Source organism: Hyaena hyaena, unplaced genomic scaffold (assembly GCF_003009895.1).
Source record: "Hyaena hyaena isolate Hyena2069 unplaced genomic scaffold, ASM300989v1 scaffold_55, whole genome shotgun sequence".
In the NCBI taxonomy this organism is placed as follows: domain Eukaryota; kingdom Metazoa; phylum Chordata; class Mammalia; order Carnivora; family Hyaenidae; genus Hyaena; species Hyaena hyaena.
In genome coordinates, this window is record NW_024080687.1 from 200,888 (window position 1) to 221,138 (window position 20,251).

Genomic DNA, 20,251 nt, shown 5'->3' on the forward strand with positions numbered 1-20,251 from the left:
CCTCTGTGGCGTTTAGGTACACAAAGGGTCATCTGACGTTTAGGAAGAAACAAGGCCCACATCTTGTTCCCAGAGTGCCTGAAAGATGACCTATTTCAGAGATGGAAGCAACAAGCAGACTGCATTGGCAGCTTCTCGGGTTCTAGAAAAGTAACATACCAAATTCCTCCTCCCTGCCTCTACCACCTGCCTCTCTCTCTCTCTCTCTCTCTCTCTGTGCATCCTTATAAAAGTGAATTACCCACTACCATCCACCTCTGTCTTTCACTTGAGAATAAACAGCAATTCTAGGCCACTGAATGGAAGCCGGACTCTCTGCTGTAACAGAGCGATTACTTCAAAAACAGAGAGAGACACAGAGAGAAAATAGCCTTTCTTGGCCCCAGAGGCTGACGACAATGTAGCTAGTTAGACCCAACAATCCCAGTGGCTCAGTCACAGCAAGAGAGGCGTCCGGTACCACTGCACGAGCTCGAAGCCCTGATGACAAAGGGCTAGCAGAGCACAACACTTGGTCCTGCCAACGCCAGAGCCTGGGGGAAATTAGCCTGCACCTGGCAGATTAGGACCAAAAACTCAGGTTGCCATTAGTCAGGAGGTGAACACAGAAGGGTAATTTCTCTGTCCCCAGCGCCCCGCAGGCTGGGAGATGCATAATGATACCCAGTAAGCAGGTGTTGGATATATGGATGGATGGGCGAATGACCCCTGCAGAGAATGATGACAACTTCTGAAGCTTTTGTTTAAAAATCATAAGGCAGCTTCTCGATCTTACAGGGCAACATGAGCATATTTGCAACTCTAGATGCTTTGGGGAACCTGGTGATTTAAGTAGAAATGCTCCCAGGGGCGCCTGGGTGGCTGAGTTGGTTAATCATCTAACTTCGGCTCAGGTCACGATCTTGTGGTTCGTGGGTTCAGGCCCCACATCCTGCTCTGTGCTGACAGCTCAGAGCCTGAGCCTGCTTCGGATTCTGTGTCTCCCTCTCTGCCCCTCCCTTGCTGGTGCTCTGTCTCTCTCTCTCAAAAATAAATAAACATTAAAAAACTTCTTAATAAAAAAAAAGAAAGAAAGAACAACACTCCCAGCCCACCTCTCTGTTAGACTACCTGGAGCCTTATGTGACAAAGGATTGCAAGGTCCCATCCAGGTGCAGCAAGGAACAATGTCCTGCCAGGTTAGTGACATCTGCCACAGGCAAGGCAGGGCAGGTGTCCTTGCTGCCTGGTGTCCACAGTCAGAGTTCACAAAACACTTCCTGGGACAGACCCAGAGGACCCCAGCTGCTCTGAAACACCATCTCCTATCTGTCCCACCTCCCTTGTGCTAAGAGCGTTCTACGCGCCAGAACGGGCTGGGCTGTAGGGAATGAGTCATGAAGCCGAGGCACCCCGCACCTGCCTGGACACGCTGTGTGAGGGCTAGCATCAGGACTCTCAGAGCAGATGGAGAAGGTACAGCCTGGGAATGGCAACCACAGTCAGCCAGGAGGGAATGCACTGAAGGCCATGATCTCTCAAATACCTCCACGCAGAACACCCTAAGGTGAGCTAGAATGTTTGTAAACGAGGTGGACACTTTCCCAAAGGGTTCCCCTCCATGAACTTCACCCCAAGGTGAGAGGGAGGGCCTATTCACTTGTTGGCTAATCTGGCCAGCAACTCACTCACACTCCTTGGCCAATCCCTTTGATGGCAAGAACCAGTCCAGAAAGGTTAACTGAGGGTGAGGACTTAGAGTCTGCTGACCCACATGTTGGGGTGTGTGTGTTTTGTTCCCCTCAGCTGAATTTCATAACCGTACACCCCATCTACTCCTCTGGTATAATTAGAGCTCTGATTATATAGTCAGACGGCTAAACAAGTTGTTTGCGCGTTCTTGATCTCAGTAATCGGATGGATTCAGTCACTCTTACCAGCTGTCCCTTGCCATGGAGGAGATGTTTCATAAGGAGCCTTGGGGGAAAAGACAGATGTAAAAGACCTATTAGAATCAGAAGCATCTTATCCCCGGCTATTTTAGATGGCTTCCAGCCAATCTCTACGTAGCTCAGTATCTTTTCTGAGAGTTGCAGTCTGGATTCAAATAATGTTAAGTTTCAAGAATCACATGATTTCAGAGTCTGGAAGGTATCTAGCATCTGGCCAACTATCTTGAGATTTATATGATTTTAAAGTAATTGATAAAGGGGAATTGCTCTGTTTCATGAAGAAAGACACACACACACACACACACACACACACACACAAATAGCACCTTACGACATACACTTGAAAGGCCGCAATTGTCCTCAGAATATAAGAAAGATAGGCCATCAAAGGTACTATAGACCACTCAGAACAAGGGTATATATATGCCTTTGTAAAGAGGTTTCAGCAGTAACTGAAGGAAATGTTTTCTTTTAAGTTGGTATAAAGACAACTGTATCAGCCCCACTAAAAGAAGAAACTACTAAAGAATGCTTGATTTTATCTATATCTATATCTATATCTATATCTATATCTATATATGTACACACACACACACACACACACAACTTTACATTGAGCCTAAAGGAAGGCGATTGAAAGCTGGTTTGCTCATCCATTTTATCAAGCAAGGGGACAATCAGAGAACAGAGAGTCTAATTTCCTGACAAGGTGCTTTGCATTTTCACTCCTGGGAGTGAGCAACTGGACCCCGACAAACGACTTTTTAAAGAAAAACAAATGTAAAAGAGATCTAGGAAATACTTTAACCTTGAGCTAGCCGGTTTGTAAATAATGTTAGGAAAGTTTCCTGCAGAATCAAGTGTTCCAGAAAATGCCACCATCCATCACATGTTTTCCCCATTCCGGATTACATGTGAAAACAGTACGGTCTTCCGCAGGAGAAAGATTTTGTTGTGATTTGTGTACTCACCGCATCCAGCTGGAAAGTTGGCACTGAGCTCCACAACGCTGCGCTCCACCATCGCGCGTGCCTGCCTTTGAATCTGCCATGGTCCTTCTTCAGCGGCTGTGATCCCTCTTCTCCATTGTTGAAAGGGAAATCCAAGAGGCCCCAGTGCAAGCCAGCCACCTGTTGTGAGAAGCCTATCTGAGAAGTAAAACCGCCCAGGGTTTCAAGGCTTGTGTAAGTGTGTGATTCACTCCACTATGGGTGCATCAAGCACGCCTAAGAGAAATTACAGGTTTCTCCCGTCTGAAGCAAATCCATTAAAATGAGTCACTTGTTTGTGCTTTAATGCCTCATCTTTATCTCGGATGATCACCTGAGGCTGTGTTGCGTCTCCTGCACTGGTGTAACTAGAACACAGGAGACAAAAATGCGAAGTTGTGCCGCTCTTGTAGATGATTCTAGAAGGCTATCACATTTTGCCTGTATTGATGTTGAACTTGGGGGAAAACTGGCTAGGAAGTGGTTTGGTAAACCATAATCTAACATCTACCTTACGCCAAAGAAATTTTTGTTTTAATTTTTTAATAACTGGGCCAATAGTTGTCATTGGCCCTGGGCCACGGCCATGGGGAATTCAGACACAGAAGGCACAGTCTTCACTTGCAGGAAACTTCACAGGGTCTGACTTCCGACAGGGTAGCCAGTTGGCTTTTCTTCCTCACCACCAACATCCGTACATCCCAATTCTAGTGCCTTCTATTTACGTACTCTTTCAACCACAAAATCTAACACAAACCTCCATTTGCATAATGTTGACAATAAGGAGAAATAAGGGAAAAGACAGTTTTGTTACATCTCTTACCGTAGTGAAATTTAAGGAGGCCATGTTTGTGAAAATAGGTCATTTCTACTGAGGTTGCTAGTTAAGTACTGAGTCATTTGGGAATCAGAAAAGCGAGTATCAGCAAACCTTCGGTTGTGTAATCAAAGGCCTTTATTGAACACGTTCTATGTGTAAGACACTTTGCTCTGCACTTCGGGCATACAAAAGGGAGTAACATAGCGAGTAAATAAAATAAGTAACGCTGTCCCCCACGGCTTACAGTATGATCTGAGAAAGAAAATATATGTACACTGAAAGACTAAAACTAAACAAACAATAAAACACTATAAATACTAAATATAAAGTGAATGGCACAGATTACAAATATTATAGGAAGTCAGCTGGGGACAATCAGCACTTCTGGTGGGACTTGTCAAGGAAGACATCACAGAGAAGGCAAAAAAAAAAAAAAATCAGAGGGGCTCCTGGGTGGCTCAGTCGGTTAAGCTTCTGACTTTGGCTCAGTTCATGATCTCACTGTTCATGGGTTTGAGCCCCGCATCGGGCTCTGTGCTGACAGCCAGCTCAGAGCCTAGAGCCTGTTTCCGATTCTGTGTCTCCCTCTCTCTCTAACCCTCCCCTGCTCATGCTGTCTCTCTCTCTCTCTCTCTCTCAGAAATAAATAAAACATTTAAAAAATTTTTTAAAAAAGAAAGGAAATCAGAGCTCAGAAACTGTGCACCCTGAATAGAACCCCATGGTTTATACCCTTTCTCAGGCAGGAGACTCTATATTACAACCATGGTAACACTGAATGAAAGAACTGTCTAATGGTATGCTCAGCAGATTTTGTGGGCTGATACCCTTGATGTTGAACAGACTGAATCAAATGCTTAATTCTTTTATGTAGAAGTCAGTCAACTAACTTCCATGAGAGAGTCTATCTCCAGACTCATGCAAAAGGCCATACTTGTGTGTTTGCTTGTGTTTGCGTGTGTCTGTGTGTGTACATGAATTCACAGGTACTCTAATAAAATTAAACAGCTAACATTTGAATGGCCAAGTGCTGTTCTAAGTGTTTTATCTACCCTTATACATTTAATCTTTACAATAGCCCTATGAGGTAGACTCTACTTTTTTCAACTTATGGATGAGAAAATCAAAATCGAAGGAATTTAAATAACTTTCCCAAGGATCTTCATCTATTAAGTGTCTAACAATGAATCTGCCTTAGACACTGTTAGCACCAATTTCTTCTTGAGCCACCTGACCAAGTCCCTTCCTCCGGGAGATGTGAGCAGGACATTGAAAATGTCTCCACTCAGGGTTTTCCAACGTCAACCCAAACATGTGGTTCACAGACACTTTTCAGGATGGGGCAGACTGGGTTTTGGCCTGAGGAGAGGAGGCACAGTTTCTTCAAGGGAGTTCCAAAAACTTCTGGAGTTTCTTTGTTAGCATCCATGGGCCCTTTCCTGGAGAATAAGAATCCCAAGCTAGGATGTCTTCATTACTGCCATCCCATCTTAGGAATAAGAAGTGAGTACATCGGAGCAGAGGGTGCTTTCATACTAGATGTGACTGCCAAATTCTTAACACTGATGAAATACTGATGAAAGACTAAATTCTCTTTCTCTTGCTAGTGCTCAGCGTTCTCATCTGTAAAATGACCCCATTGGACTCCATCTTTTCTAAAGTTTTTCCAGATTTCTAATTCTATAACTATTTAGCTTCATAAGCTTCCGTCCTCACTTCAGTCTATTGGCCCTGGGTAAGTCACGTTTCTTGGTGCTGAGATCTCTGCATTAAGAACACCAGGACTATGCCTGCCGCACTCCCCTCCCTTGCAGAAACTCTACAGAAATACCAGGAAATGTCAAATTAAAATTCCTTTCTGTATTCACTTGAGAAGAATGTGATTATTGTCACAAAATAAGCAATGCCACTAGAAAGATGACTTATTCTCCAGGTTGGTGTATTTTTCTACCTTTGGATTAACTTCTTTCTTATATTTTTTGCTTTTTTCAAACTTCCTTACTTTGAGAAAGCTTTTTTTACAGTAAAAAGTAGAAAGAGAGAGAGAGATCCCTACTCATTCACAAGGGAGTCTCATTTTCCCATTTGTAATGTAATGTCATTAATACTGGCTTTGTGGTGGGATAATTAGGGGCTACTCACTGCCCCCTTTTCCTTTATCCACTATGTTGATCTGATGCATCAGTCTGGCTGCTTGCTTCATTAAGAAGCTTTCTTTTTCCCTCTGAAGGGGATTCTATCTATTGTACTGTTCTCCTCTCAGGTGGCTCCTCATTTGAATGTCAAATTTGTTTACACACAACATTAGGAAAATGAGCAGCTTTCTACTTGAAATAGGATAGTTCCTCTTCCTCATCACTGGTTTCAAAAAAACATATCGTCAGTGAGGGTTAATCTTATACCATCAGAGTTGACAGAGTCCCTCTGCAGCTCCATGTCTTCAGGAGACCTGAGTCCAGAGCTGGGAGCCTGCAGGCTTGGGTTTCCAGCTCTGGCTTGAGCCTTGACTAGCTGTGGCCCATCACTCTAGGCTCTAATCTTAACTCACAATGAGCATCTTTCTGGTTCAAAAGCTCTCTGGTTTTCACTTGGCGCATGGCCAGGTTGCAGCTAAGCCCAAGCCAAGCTAACTGTGTAATCAATTTAAATTTGGACAGGTGGACTATGTTGCCAGTTGGGTTCCTTTTGTACAAAGAACCAGCAATGACCTACTTAGAGTCAACCCAACCGTTGGTGACTATTCATGAGGGCCCCTCCCTTGGCAACCCATAGAATCCAGCCAGGTGACATCCCAGGCCACCTTTGCCAAGATGAACCAGACTCTCTTCCTGAGGATAAACGTGACCCAACAGCATGGAGCTGGAGCCTCCACAAGTCAAAGGTTCTGCCGCAGCCCACTTTGTCTTTCCGTCCCATTGTGGATGCCCGGCGTGGCGTATGTATATGTTGACAGTTGACGGGGGGAAATGTTTAGCCAGCACAGAACAGCTTAGACAGAGGGGCCTTCCAACCTCCCCACATTTCGCATCTTCCTCCATCAGCACCGCAGCATGGGAGGCTTCCTTCATACTCCCCAGAGGCAAGGAGACAGGAAGAAGCACATTTTCCTGGGGCTCTGCCATTCCTGGATTGTATGACCTTGTCGAGAACAGAACATCACTACGTTAATGAACAGTGGCAAGACCCAAGAGCCTCACAACAACTACATTACAGGCTCACTCTTTCTGGAACAATAAGCCCCTTTGGGTAGACCCTCCTTGGCAAATGGAGAGTCTCTTTTTTTTAAGTCACTCTGGACTCCAGGGAACAGGCTGGTTTTCTACTGCCTGCAAATGCTTCAGTTATAAGTCTTGTCTTTCTGTAAGCAAGACTGCTTCTTCTCCTCTTGGAAAAGACCGTTTTCTTTGTACAAGGCCCTGGGCTGCCACCGAAGGTCTCAGCCACAGAGGCTAATGGGAGCCAAGAAATATTGGGATGGGGATGGGGATGGGGTCTCTGTCTATGTATCTGAATGCCTCTCTCTGCATCTGTCTTCAGCTCTGTCTCTTTCACTCTATGCGTGTCTCTGAGTGAGCCTCAGTCTCTGTGTATGTTTCCTTTTCTGTATATTCTGGGTCTCTCTGTAACCCTTGGCCTCTCTCTGCATCTCTCTGACTCACTGCAAATGTGGGTGTCCTGTTGTGGGTGTCTCCACCTCCCTGTCTGATCCTCTCTCTCTAGATCTATAGAGACATGGACACAGAGGATTGGAAGACGTGTCTGCACATGTCCACACGTCTGGGTGCCTCTCTTGCAACCCAGAGTCACCACGCTCCCTCATGTGTCTCTGTACTTCTGGTTCCCCCCGCCATGACTCCCTTCTCTCTGTTTCTACATCTCTGTCTCTCAGACATTACCTCAAAAGCGAATTAACTTCCACATTATCCCTGAAGCCTCTCACAGGTAGTGTTTATGATAATTCCTTGATCTTTTGACACTAGGGAAAGAGGGGGGCCACTGTAGGATGTGTAGGGACACTATTGATATCATGTCCCAGGGACAGGGAATTGGAGAAAGGAGAGAGGCAGCGGTCATGTAGAGCTGCTTAAATACCCCCCCTTAAATACACTCAGGCTAACTTAACAACCATTCTCAGACATGCCTCACTGTTTTACAGCGACAACAAAAATTTCAGGAGTACAAGAATTAGAAGTATGAATGTAGCTCTAACCATACCTAGAAGAGAATAGATTGTATAAGAAGAATCCTTTCAATCATGAAAAATCTTATGTGGGCGCCTGGGTGGCTCAGTCAGTTAAGTGTTCGACTTCAGCTCAGGTCATGCTCTCGAGGTTCATGAGCTCAAGCCCAGCATGGGGCTCTGTTCTGACAGCTCAGAGCCTGGAGCCTGCTTCAGATTCTGTGTCTCCCTCTCTCTCTGCCCCTTCCCCTACTCTCTCTCTCTCTCTCTCTCTCTCTCTCTCAAAAATAAACTTTAAGAAAAGAAAATTTTAAAAAAGAAAAAGAAAAAAACATTCTTGGTTACAATGTCATGAATTTGGGAACCCCCTTCCTTTGCACTCACCTCCCAAGTTAGGGGTATAGCCGGGTGTGTTAGCTTGGTGCTTTGGTGGGGTGACAAGAGAAATCAGTAGAAAGGTTCTGTTGATAACAGAGCATAGTTGCATTTATCATTATCAGTCTGTTTTCAATGATCACAACTAGTCAAAGCACATAGAGAATCGTGACCTACAGCAATTTATTTTGTCCCTTCAACCCAACCCCCTCCTTCTTTATTTTACCACTCCCGAGAACACAAGGACAGGCTGGTGTGAGAGATCCATCACCGCCCACCTGACCGGGCTCCCTCTCCTGGGGGGTCTCTAGTTTGGGAGGGAGATGGAGAGCTGATAAAACCGACTTGGAACAGCCTAAAGCTAGTGGACAGAGGGAGGATTGCAAGACGTTAGAGTAAATTTACCAGGTTCCTAGACCAGGGTTCATAGCTTTGGCACCTCATCAGAATCACTGAGAAACTTTAAAACAAGCCAACAAAAGTGACAGGTCCTACTCCCTGCTTTAAATTTTCTTGGGTGTATGTGGTTTTTTAAAAAGTTTTCTAGATGTTTCTAAGGTGCGGCCAGCATTGAAAACCACTGACTCAAACAACCAACAAACTGGTTACAAGTTCTGGGTATAGTCCTGCCTTATATTTTATGTACAGATGCCAGGAGAAGTGGGCCAGATGACCACAGAGCAGATTACCCCGTTGGTGGCCAAGTGGATCAGCCACTGCAAACGCATAAGGAAAGGAGCAGTGACTGATGGGGTGGGACTGGAAGAACCAAGCCTCTCCTGACAGCAGGGGGCAGACCCAGTGAGGTGGTAGGGGAAACTTATGCCAGGCAGGCTGGTCAGAGGCAAATATGCTCAAAGCTAGGTACTTGAGGAAGGCGTGGATGAGAGAGTCCCAGCATCGGCTATGTTAGAACCTCCTGGGGAGCTTTGTAAAACTCTCAGACACGGTGTAGACCAATCCAATTAGAATCTCCAGGTGTGAGATGCAGGCAACATTTTTTAAGCTTCCTAATGGATTCTGATCTTCGGGTAATGTTGAGAACCAATGCTTTAGGTAATCATTGACGTTTATTCTCAATACAACTTAGCTTTTTAAGATTTCAGGTGGAAAGGATATAGAGGGGTCAAGGATCTCCCAGGTTTGGAGATGAAGGACCAAGTTTAGGTAGGAGTAACACAAAAGAAGATAGGAACATAGAGGGAAGAGAAAGGAGGGAAGATAAAAGGGGACCTAAAGGAACGAGAATGGAAAGGCAAGGGATGTATGGGGAGGGGAATGCTGCTACTCAGGGCCACAGGGTACCAGCTCCCCAGTGGTGGGGCACCCCTCCCCATGCACATCTCCTGCAACCCAGACCACATGGGATGGTATAGATCCCATCAGATGCTGGAGTGGAAAACTCCAGACTGCCTCTTCTCTTGTGACTGGGTATGTTCCCCGGGCCAACCCTGATTCCCCTTTTGCTGCCATTTAAACATTTTCTAGTTTTTCCCTCACTCAGAATAGGTGAGGGGGTGAACCTTTGCATAACAATACACGATTTATACACTGTAGGAAGTGATCATTCACGAGAGGGCATGTGGGCTATCGAACTGTAGAGCCTTCTCTATAGCACCACTGAGAAGGCCCCAAACCTTCTCTTACAATTCCAGTAACCATGGCAGTCACCCCTCTTGAAAATCAAGCTATGAGGGAGTTCTTTGTGTAGGGTCAGATTTTGTTTCCCTGGACTTTCACACTGTGGATGTGGTTTATTTGATTGGAGTCATGGAGAATGAGCAGTCAATCATGGGAAGCTGAGATTTTCTCTTCTCTCATTTCCCTTCCTCATCATAGGCTTACTCTCCTGCCGCACGGGTTGAGGTTTGTCCCTCCAGACCCCTTCCCATCCCCCACCTGACCACTCTCCTCTAAATGCATTTTAGTCTGCTTTCTTTAGATGTGGTCCCACTAGTCCAGAAAGAGTCTGAACAGCTCAAAGAGGTGCTCACTTGGCAGTTGAAAAACCCATACCACAGAGTGTTAAGGTGATCAGGGTTTAGGAATAGTTCATTTGCCGGAAAGGCCAATACTGTTGTTATCTTGTCAAATGTCTAAATGCGTTAATAAACATGAAGGCTTTACCTCTGAGATTCTGGAGATCCATTTTGCAGAAGTCACTCGACCCTTTAAAGCTTCTCTTATCTGGAGAGAGGACAAAAGTGGTTAAGAAGTTTAAAGATTATGAGAAGTCATCACACGTGCTCGGGCCAGGCAAATACTCTGGTGAGGGAGTGTTACCAGCTGGGGCCTGTCGGTGGGAAATGCAGGGATCAGGAACTTGGAGGAGTGGTTCCGGAAAAGGTGGGGACAGGGGGAGGCCCAAGGAAGATTAGGCCGGCACAGGAAATTCACACTCAGGGGCCTTAAACCTGAACCCAGTGACTAAGAAATACATTTTGCCACGGGTTGGAGCAATCTCTGACTTAGCATTGGGAGTGGTTTTTTGGAGCCCTTGAATGGTGAACATTTCCCATAGCTGTCAGTTATTTAAACCCTCCTTTCTAGAGGCCAAGCCATAGCTAAAAAAAAAAAAAAAAAAAAAAAGAATCCTATGCAACATAGCAAATCTCATGGAATGGAGAAAAAGAATAATAAATAACATAAATAACAATTCTATTTTGTTTTTTAAATATATTAAATAGATCTAACATACATATAAATATGAAATGTAAATCTATTTAATATATATTAAGTAATATATAATATATGATATGTTTATTAATACTAATATATACAATATAAATTAATATATTAACATAGCATATTTCTATATAAATAACATATCAATATGTTAAATTATATGTTATTGTATATTTATATTTTGTTTTTAGAAAGCACTTTAAAGTCCTTTTCATGTCTGCTATCTCATTTTATCCAAAAAACAGTCCTGTAAAATAGATAGTATTATTTCCATTTTTACAACCAAGGACATTAAGTTTGGAAGATGAAGGAACACCAAAGTCAGTTGACCTGCTGAGAAGAGTCAAGACTTGAGTTCTTATCTCCTGACTCCAGACCCACCTGTCATTTTCCCTAAATCTCTCTTGCTGAATGCAGGCACTGTATCCTTATTTCTACTCCATCTTTTCTTCTACTTTATCAAATCTTCCAAGACCTTATAGTTCTGACTTGACAGTTAATGGATGCCAAAGTCCTCCAGCTCAGAGTGGCTTCACCCTTCTCAGAAAATGTGGTTGTCTTTGTCACACACAGGCTCCAAAGAGGAAGGAGCACCCCCTGAGGCTTGGGGGCTGTGCACTCAAGGGTCCTTGGGGATATGAGAAGGCATACTGGAGCTTCTCTTTACATTTCTTTCTTTTTATGTTTCATAGTGTGCAAAATACATACTTTGTAAATTAATAATAAGCACATCTGGGGACATGTGCCCACTACTTTTTACTGATGTAAAAATTTGACTACTGGCATATACAACTTTATATCAATTAATCAGGTGTGGTCCTGTGACATCGTTGAGTCTTTACCATTATAATTTTTTTGGTTTTTTTTAATTTTTTATTTATTTATTTTTTTACAAATAGTTTATTGTCAAATTAGTTTCCACATAACACTCAGTGCTCATCCCCACAAGTGCCCTCCTCCATGCCCATCCCTTCTCCCCCCCAAATCCATCAGTCTTCAGTTTTTGTCAGCATTCAAGAGTCTCTCGTGGTTTGCCTCTCTCCCTTTCCCCCACCATTTCCCCCCTCCTTCTCCCCCTTGTTCCTCCGTCAAGTTCCTTCTAATCCTCCTATACGTGCAAACATGTGATATTTGTCCTTCTCTGCCTGACTTATTTCGCTCAGCATAACACCCTCAAGGTCCATCCATGTTGCTACACGTGGCCAGATTTCATTGTTTCTCATTGCCATGTAGTATTCCATTACCATTATAATTTTAAATATAAGAGATTTTGATCTTGATAGAAAGTTCTAGGTCTCAGAGTTCTTTGCACATCTCATAACACCTGGTAATCAGTAAGGAAAAATGTTGCTGCTGCTGTTTTGACAATAAATACTAGTTGTGGTAATTATAGTTAATAAAAAAAAAAAAAAGCACAATCTTGGGGCACCTAGAAACTCGGTTAACCCACTGAGCCGTGAGATCAGGTCATGATCTCGCAGTCCGTGAATGAGAGCCCCACATCAGACTCTGTGCTGACAGTTCAGAGCCTGGAGCCTGCTTCAGATTCTGTGTCTCCCTCTCTTTCTGCCCCTCCCCCACTCATGCTCTGTCTCTCTCAAAAATAAATATTAAACAAGTTTTTAAAAAACACAATCATATGGTATGCAACTGTATACCACCTTAAATGCTTTCTGTGTTTTTTCACTTGCAAAATCACATTTGTACCTCATCTAGCAGAAGAGGCAGGAAAAGCATCATTATCTCTGCATTCCATTTAGGGGATCTGGGTTCCGGAGAGTGCAGGCCTCCCCAATGGCTCAAAGATAGTACATAGAGATAGAAAGACAGAAACACTAATGCCCTGCCCCCTCTAAATAATTTTTGTTGGGTTGATGTGGTATCCTCATCACAAAATGAAAGGACCAGTGTGAAATGCCTCTTTCACAAACCCCAGAAGTAGCAGCAATTCTAGCTTACCAGCTGCTACCCGACCTTGGCCTGGTTAGCTGTGCTATTTGTGTCCAGGAAAATGAGGAGGAACATTGGTGTCTAGTTCTGAGCTATGGATGGGAACTGTGCCTCGCATGTAGCCTCCAAGCCTGTAAGCCAGAGAGACTTTCCCAAAGATGATAGTGTAAGACTTCATAAGTCTTCTTTCTGCTTCAGCTTGTTTGAGTGGGTTTCTGTAGAGATCATGGGCAAGTTTAATCACTCTGAGTCTCAGTTTCCTCATCCATAAAATGGAATATAAAAATACCCAAGATTGTTTTAAGGTATGTAAAATGCTTAGCTCTGTAAGAGTTTGCAAGATAGGTATTACTTCCATCATGAAGAAGAATGATGCCCTGTTCAAGCGTCTGCACAAGTGATTGAAGCCAAAGATGCTCTGTAAGGGGTCTTTCCAAATGAGGATTTCAGGGCCAAGTACTGTTAATACATGAAGAAGAGGAGGAAGAGAAAGAGGAAGAAAAAGAGAAAGAGGAGAAGAAGAAGAGGAAGAAGGGGGAAGGAAGAGGGGGAAGGAGGAGGGGGAAGGGGGAGGGGGGAGGAGGAGGGGGGAGGAGGAGGGGGGAGGGAGAGGGGGAGGGGGAGGGGGAGGGGGGAGGAGGAGAAGGGGGAAGAAGAAGAGAAAGGAAGAGGAGGAGAAGAATTTACAATACCTTTGGATCCAGGATTGTTCCAAACACCAAGATGAAGAAGCCCTGAGAAAGAAGAGGAATGAAAAGCTATTTACAAAATGATGATGATGATGATGATAATAATAAATACTAGTGTTCATCAGTCCTTTTCTAGTTTAAAAAACTAAAATAAAAACAATTTATTAAATCTTTGACTCTGTTAGGGTCATAACAGCTAGGTTCATACATATTCATTGAGCATCTTCCATGTGCCAGCCACTGTTCTAGACACTTGAGATACATCACCAACTCCAACAGGCCAAGGTCCTTGATTCATACAAGAAGATTACAGAAATTTCTTTTTAAGTAGGGTAAACTAAAAGCATTTTGAATTTATCAGGAGCTCACCAGAATGTATATCTCACCAGAACACAATAGTCTGACCAAGATTCAGAGGAGATGTTAGGCCATGGACAAACTATAATGAAGGAAACTTCCACAGAAGAAAAGCAAGAGCAGCTGGGCTCAGTTTCTGTTAACACTCTCAACTTCCTTCCCCCACCCACAACCAAAGACAATTACAAAACATGCAAAGAAAAATCAAGTACACGGGTGCCTGGTTGGCTCAGTCAGTTAAGTATCCCATTCTTGACTTTGGCTCAGGTCATGACCTCCCAGCTTGTGAGTTCAAACCCTGCATCAGGCTCTGTGCTGACAATGCAAAGCCTGCATGGATTCTTTCTCTCCCACTCTCTCTACCCCTCCCCTGCTCACTCTCTCTCTCTCAAATAAATTAACTAAAGAAGATGTTTAAGGAAAAGTCAAGTACATGGTCACTCAGAAAACTAAGACACAGAACAGCCACAAAATACATAACATGTGTTCAGAAACAAATGCTCCAAATATGACGACATAGAGGGACTTACAGCCCTCATATCGCCTGCCATCCATTCAAAAAGAGACCCCATTAAAGTCAAAAAGAGTCTGTTTCTCTATAGTTACAGTCCATTTTAATTGGCTGAAAACCACCCTAGAATAAGGAAGGGAAGGTATTCATCCCATTTTCCAGACAAGTAGAAGGAAACTTAGAGATTCAACCTTCAACATGTCATAGATAGCAACATTCATTAGACAGTTTCTCCTGAAGGCGTGGTTACTCAGGTCCTGGCCCACCTGAGAGGAGAAGTGAGATAATGACCTCTGATGAGCAAGTCATCCCTCTGTTAAGCTGCCTCGATCTCATAATCGAAAGCATCATTTGTATCAAGGTGCTTGGAAAAAAATATAGCCAGGTCTGGTTTTGGTACTAGGAATACATTTTAGATCAGAATCTCTGAGAATTTTGCCCGGGAATTAAAATTTTTAAATATCTAGGAACTGTCAGTTTAGCCCATTTCTTACAAAAAAATGCACTCCTTTGGCTAAAGAACTAAGAGGATTTCTCTCCTTGTGAGATTTTCAATTTCTTGAGGCTAAACTAATTATATCCATATCTGCAACATTTAGCATAATGCTTGACACACAATAAGTACTCAATAAATGTGTCTCTATTTGTGTGTGTGTGCCTGTATCTACATCTGTGTGTGTGTTTAACTGCTTTATTATGCAACCTGCATTTGTACACTTATAAATATGTAACAGGGACATATTTTGGTAGGATCACCTTTCATTGGTCCGAACTTGGGAAGAGTTACACAAAATATCATTCAGAAAATTTGGATAGATTATTAGTAAAGGTTTAGTATCTGATTAATAAAAATTCACTGGCAGTAGCTTCTTTGCATTTCTCTTAGTAGATAAAGCTTAATTGGAGCAGATAAATGTTAAGGTGTTCTCCCAGCTTTTAAAATACATGCTTTAGTGCTATGGAAGGAATGTTCATATCCTCTCCGTTTATATGTTAAATCCTATCATATAAATTTATATGTTAAATTCTAGGTGAAGGTATTTGGAGGCATGCATTTGGAAGGTAATTAGGTCACAAGGGTGGGCCCTCAGGAAATGGATTAGTGTGCTTACAAAAGAGACCCCAGAAAGCTCCCTTGCCCCTGTCTCTATGTGATGTTCTAGCAAGAAGATGGCTATCCATCTGTGAGGCAAGAAAGCAAGCTCTCTCCATGTGTATGTGTATGTGCCTTGGACTTCCCAGCCTCCGGAACCGTGAGAAATAAATTTCTGCTCTTTATAAGCCACCCAATATATGGTATTTTTGTTACAGCAGCCCAAGTCGACTGAGACATTTATTTTCTCCCACCAAAACAGCTATGAGGGGTCCCCACACCTTACCCATCCTACAGTTACGGCTATGGAAGGAATATGGAAGGAACTGTATTTACAGTTGTATTCAGTAAATATAAGAGAGGATACCAACCAGAAGTTGTAGATTACAAGTGAGTAGTCAAGTCAGCAATTGGCTACATAATAATTATCCCCTGGTAAAGGGGGAGATTGAGCTTTAAAACCAATTGAGGTGCTCACATGGGGCTAAGACCAGTAAAGCCTCAAAAGGGTCTTTCTCTTACATCTTCTGGACCTCCCAGTGTGGTTAGGGGTCTCTCTCCTCTCACTTCTCCAACAGCCCCAGCTGCCTCTCATCTCGGTTCATCCTAAGATTCTGTTTGTCCTGCTTCCTTCTGCTCACTGGATTGTGTCTCCCTCCACAACAGAACTGTGCCTCTCCTTTCTCTCCTCCAACATTGGGCATCCTAAGGATGCCCCGGTCCACACGTCTGGTAAATAGCAATAACCAGCTCTCCTAATTTGAAGTACTTACCAGTCTCCATTGAAATACTCCCATCCTGGCTGATTTAAATCTAGCAAGGTGACATCACTGAACTGAACGTAGAGTTAGAAAGAGATGGGCACATCATTATCCAGTGTTTCCACCGTACAGATACAATAGATGCAAATAGCCTCACAAGCATACTAAAGTGTAGACAAAGATTTAGGAAGTAACGCGTTTGGAGGATCTACGGCCTTAAACAAAAACTGTTGTTTTGTTTAATTACAAGTTTATATATTTAATTTTTAATGATGTCCCCTTGAAAAATTCCTAAAAATAGAAGTCTTCTCTCTGGGCCAGTACAAACCAGCTCCAGCACACCAGTTCCTCATGCCTACCAGTGCCCAGTGTCTACCCTTCACCCACACCCTGCTCTCAGCTTCTCACCTCCATCAGTACCGGCATTTAGATGAGCTCCATCCCCCTTGCCAGGAATCAAGGCAGAAACTGAGTTGAAATTACAAGTTGATCCTATCATGACAGGCAAAGGAACTCATGGCACCAAAATACAAGTGCTCAGAGACTAGTCCAAACAAAAACCACAGTAAAGGTCCCCCCACCCTCACCCCGACCGGGTGACAAGGAAAGGGAAATGTTGAGAAGTAGATACATCAGCTCCTTAAGGGTTCCTGACAAATAGCCATGGGATATGCTGAACAGAAATTTAAGAACACTACGTTGTTCTCCCAGCCCTACCCATGACTAGCCACATGCACGTGGGTAAGAGCTATACAAAAAATGTGATACTATTCATATTTTCTATAGAAATGCATAAAAACAGAAATCCCAAAGACAAGGCACCATTACTATTATTAGCCTTGTTCTCCAAGGCATCAAAATATTTATTATAAAATGAAATCGTTGGGGTGCCTGGGTGGCTCAGTTGGTTAAGCATCCAACAGTGGCTTAGCTCATCATCTTACAGGTCGTGGGTTTGGGCCCTGCTTTGGGTTCTGTGCTGACAGCTCAGAGCCTAGAGCCTGCTTCAGATTCTGTGTCTCACTCTCTCTCTGCCCTCCCCTGCTCACACACTCTCTTTCTCTTTCTCTCTTTCTCTCTCTTTCTTTCTCTTAAAAGTAAGTAACATTAAAATTTTTTTAATGAAATCATTTATACATAAGTCTTAAAAGAGAAAAAGGAGAAAATATTTGATGAAAATCTCTATTATCCATTAGGTAAAACACCTATTTCCAAATAAGCATGCACTCAGAAGAAAGGGTTATTTTAAAAGTCTTTAGAAAGACAAAAGCTTTCTTATCAATTAGGTCCTATCTACACTTGTAACATTCAGTATAATAAATTTGGCTCATTAGTACACTGTGACAGAAAAAAATGAAAAATAAAACAAATTACAGTCAAGTGGGGAATTATTGAATATGGGATACTATACTGTCATATTTCTATATGGCAACCTGACAAGATGCCACGATGTATTTTTAAGTGAAAAAGTAAGGTGCATAATAATGTATATTTTAACCTCTCTATTAGGTGAAAATACATTTGTATACAAACATAAAAAGTTTGGCAAGGATACCCATGAAACTGTGAACACTGATTAATTCATAGAGACAAGAGAGGAGAAGAGAAACTATTTTTAATATCACTGTGTAGGAGTTGTCTCATTAAAAAAAGATGCCTTCCAATGGGAACCACAAATTCTAAATGGAAAGAAATGCACTCAATATGCACACTTTAATACCTCCCATTAGGTGCCTAGATTTGGGGGAAGTTGTGGTATTTAGTTTGTAAACAGTAGGGAGTTCAGCCAGCTGTTGCACTATTCATGATCTTTAGGTCATTTTAGTACCTGATGCTTTCCCATCCACTGCTTTATTTCAGTATTTCAGATGGGCAGTATTATACCCATTTTATAAGTGAGAAAAATATGGCTCAGAAAAGTTAATCAAATATCTCAGAAGAATGGTATACATTAGTAAATGAGAGAGTCAAGATTTGAATCCAGGCCTTTCTGGGGGAAAAAAGAGTTTATTTCCTCACTTAATATCCTACTCCAAATCTATTGTCTTTTATAAAGAAATATGACTCTAAGGGTGTCTGAGTGGCTCAGTCAGTTGAGTATCTGACTCTTGGTTTTGCTCAGATCATGATCTCACGGTTCATGAGTTTGAGTCCCACATCAAGTGTTGCACTGAGTGCAGAGCCTTTTGGGATTTTCTCTTTCTTTCTCTCCCTCTCTCTGCCTCTCCCCTGCTCATGCTCTCTCTCTCTCTCTCAAAATAAATAAATAATTTTTTAAAACGAAAGAAAGAAATATGACTTCAAAAGCTCCTGATCACAAAACTTCTTCTGAATTGTCTTCCTTAGTACTTGGTCAGTAGTATCTAGACTTACCTGGAATGCATTGAGCACGGAGAAGATAGTGTGCAAGGCCAGGTTGCTGTCATCAATGACTGTGGCTAGTCCGATCCCCCAGGTCAGTCCCAGCAATGGCGTGAGGATGGCAATATTCTTACTGATTCTCACAATGGCTCTCACCTCCTGGAACATGGAACTGCCAATGGCGGGTCGCTGGGTCTTGACAATCACCAGTGTGACTGTGACCAGGTTGACCACCACAATGGCCAGAGCTGGGACCACAAAGGCCAGGAGGGCCTTGGTCATGTCCCAGTTGAGCCAGCAGGCCTCGGGCCTCAGGTAGCCCTTGCCGGGCTCAGTGGCAGCAACTGTGATAGCAGCAATGACCAAGGGGCACCCATAGCCGACTGAAAAAAGAGCTGCCACCAAGACTGACTTGGGCAGTGTATGGAAGACAATCAGGATTCCGTAGAGGATAAGAAGTGCCTTGGCAAGCATCCAGAAAAATACAGAAAGGTAAAAGAAATGAACAAAAAATGTTGCTGCCACACATCCCTTGTGGTGTGTCACTGGACCGCTAAGAAAGGAAGCCACAATGAACCACACATCCGCCATCAGCAAGGTGGCTGCAACATTAGCAATGCATATATGGCGTAAGTACGAGATCTCTGTCTTTGTCACGTGGCTCCAGACCAAGGCCTCAATGGACAAGCAAAGGAGCAAGCTGCAAATGGAAATGCCCAGGCCTATGTATGTGATATAAGTCAGGATCGGGCTCTCCAAGATGTGGGGTGACATAAGGATGGAAAAAGAGGTAAACAACTTGCTTGGCCTACATTTGCAAACAGCTTGCTGGGAGTTTTCTTGAATTATTTGACAGGCATGCTGGTCCCATCTGCTCTCCAAGGAGTGCCAGCCAACACACTGTGTCCTCTTCTCCTCTGACTTGTTGATCTTCTCAAAAATCAGTGAGATTCTTTTAAGTTCCTTGGGCAAAATGACAGACAAAACAAGTCCATTCACAGTGACATTTTCCAAAAGACTGGCTTCTAAGATGGCCCCGAGGGTTGGAAATGCAATGCTGATGGCCTGAGAAGGAGTAGGCACCTTCCGAAGTTCATCTCTACCAATCAACACCTGTCCAGTGATCTCACTGCTGGTGTCATTAACTCTCATAGAAAAAGTGAAATTCTTCCCATCGTTGTCTGGGGAGATGGCAGTGCCCATTGTATGAATGAAGACATCAGATATGTCAATCGGATACTTCTTTATAAATAGCTTTCTTGCAAAAGAATTGACCGAGTGTAGTAGGACACAGCTGGTATTTCTGTCAGGGATGAAGGTCCAGTTTGAGATGCTTTTGCTGTTAAGAATGTGGTTGGCCATGATGCTATAACTCTGCCAAGGAAGAACCAGCGTTAGTACTAAGCTTCTCTGTGAATCTGCCGGACAGTCACGATCCACTTCTATCAAGTGTTGTCCTCCACCCAGCAGCATAGACATCCCCTAGGAATTTCTTAGAAATATGGGATCTCAGGGCCCAGTCTAGACCTAATCAGTCAGAATCAGCATT

General features: G+C 43.2%; 1 protein-coding gene across 1 annotated transcript in view; it reads right to left on the reverse strand.

The window, feature by feature from the left end:
- Positions 1-1,327: 1,327 nt before the first annotated feature.
- The window catches only part of ADGRF2 (adhesion G protein-coupled receptor F2), a 46,830-nt gene continuing 27,906 nt past the window's right edge, over positions 1,328-20,251 (reverse strand). The window contains exons 11-15 of the mRNA XM_039231122.1: positions 18,715-20,076; positions 13,623-13,664; positions 10,423-10,482; positions 2,903-3,136; positions 1,328-1,462 (exon numbers count right to left, since the gene is read on the reverse strand). Of these exons, the coding sequence (XP_039087053.1) occupies positions 1,328-1,462; positions 2,903-3,136; positions 10,423-10,482; positions 13,623-13,664; positions 18,715-20,076 (1,833 nt within the window). The remainder of the gene's footprint in view (positions 1,463-2,902; positions 3,137-10,422; positions 10,483-13,622; positions 13,665-18,714; positions 20,077-20,251) is intronic.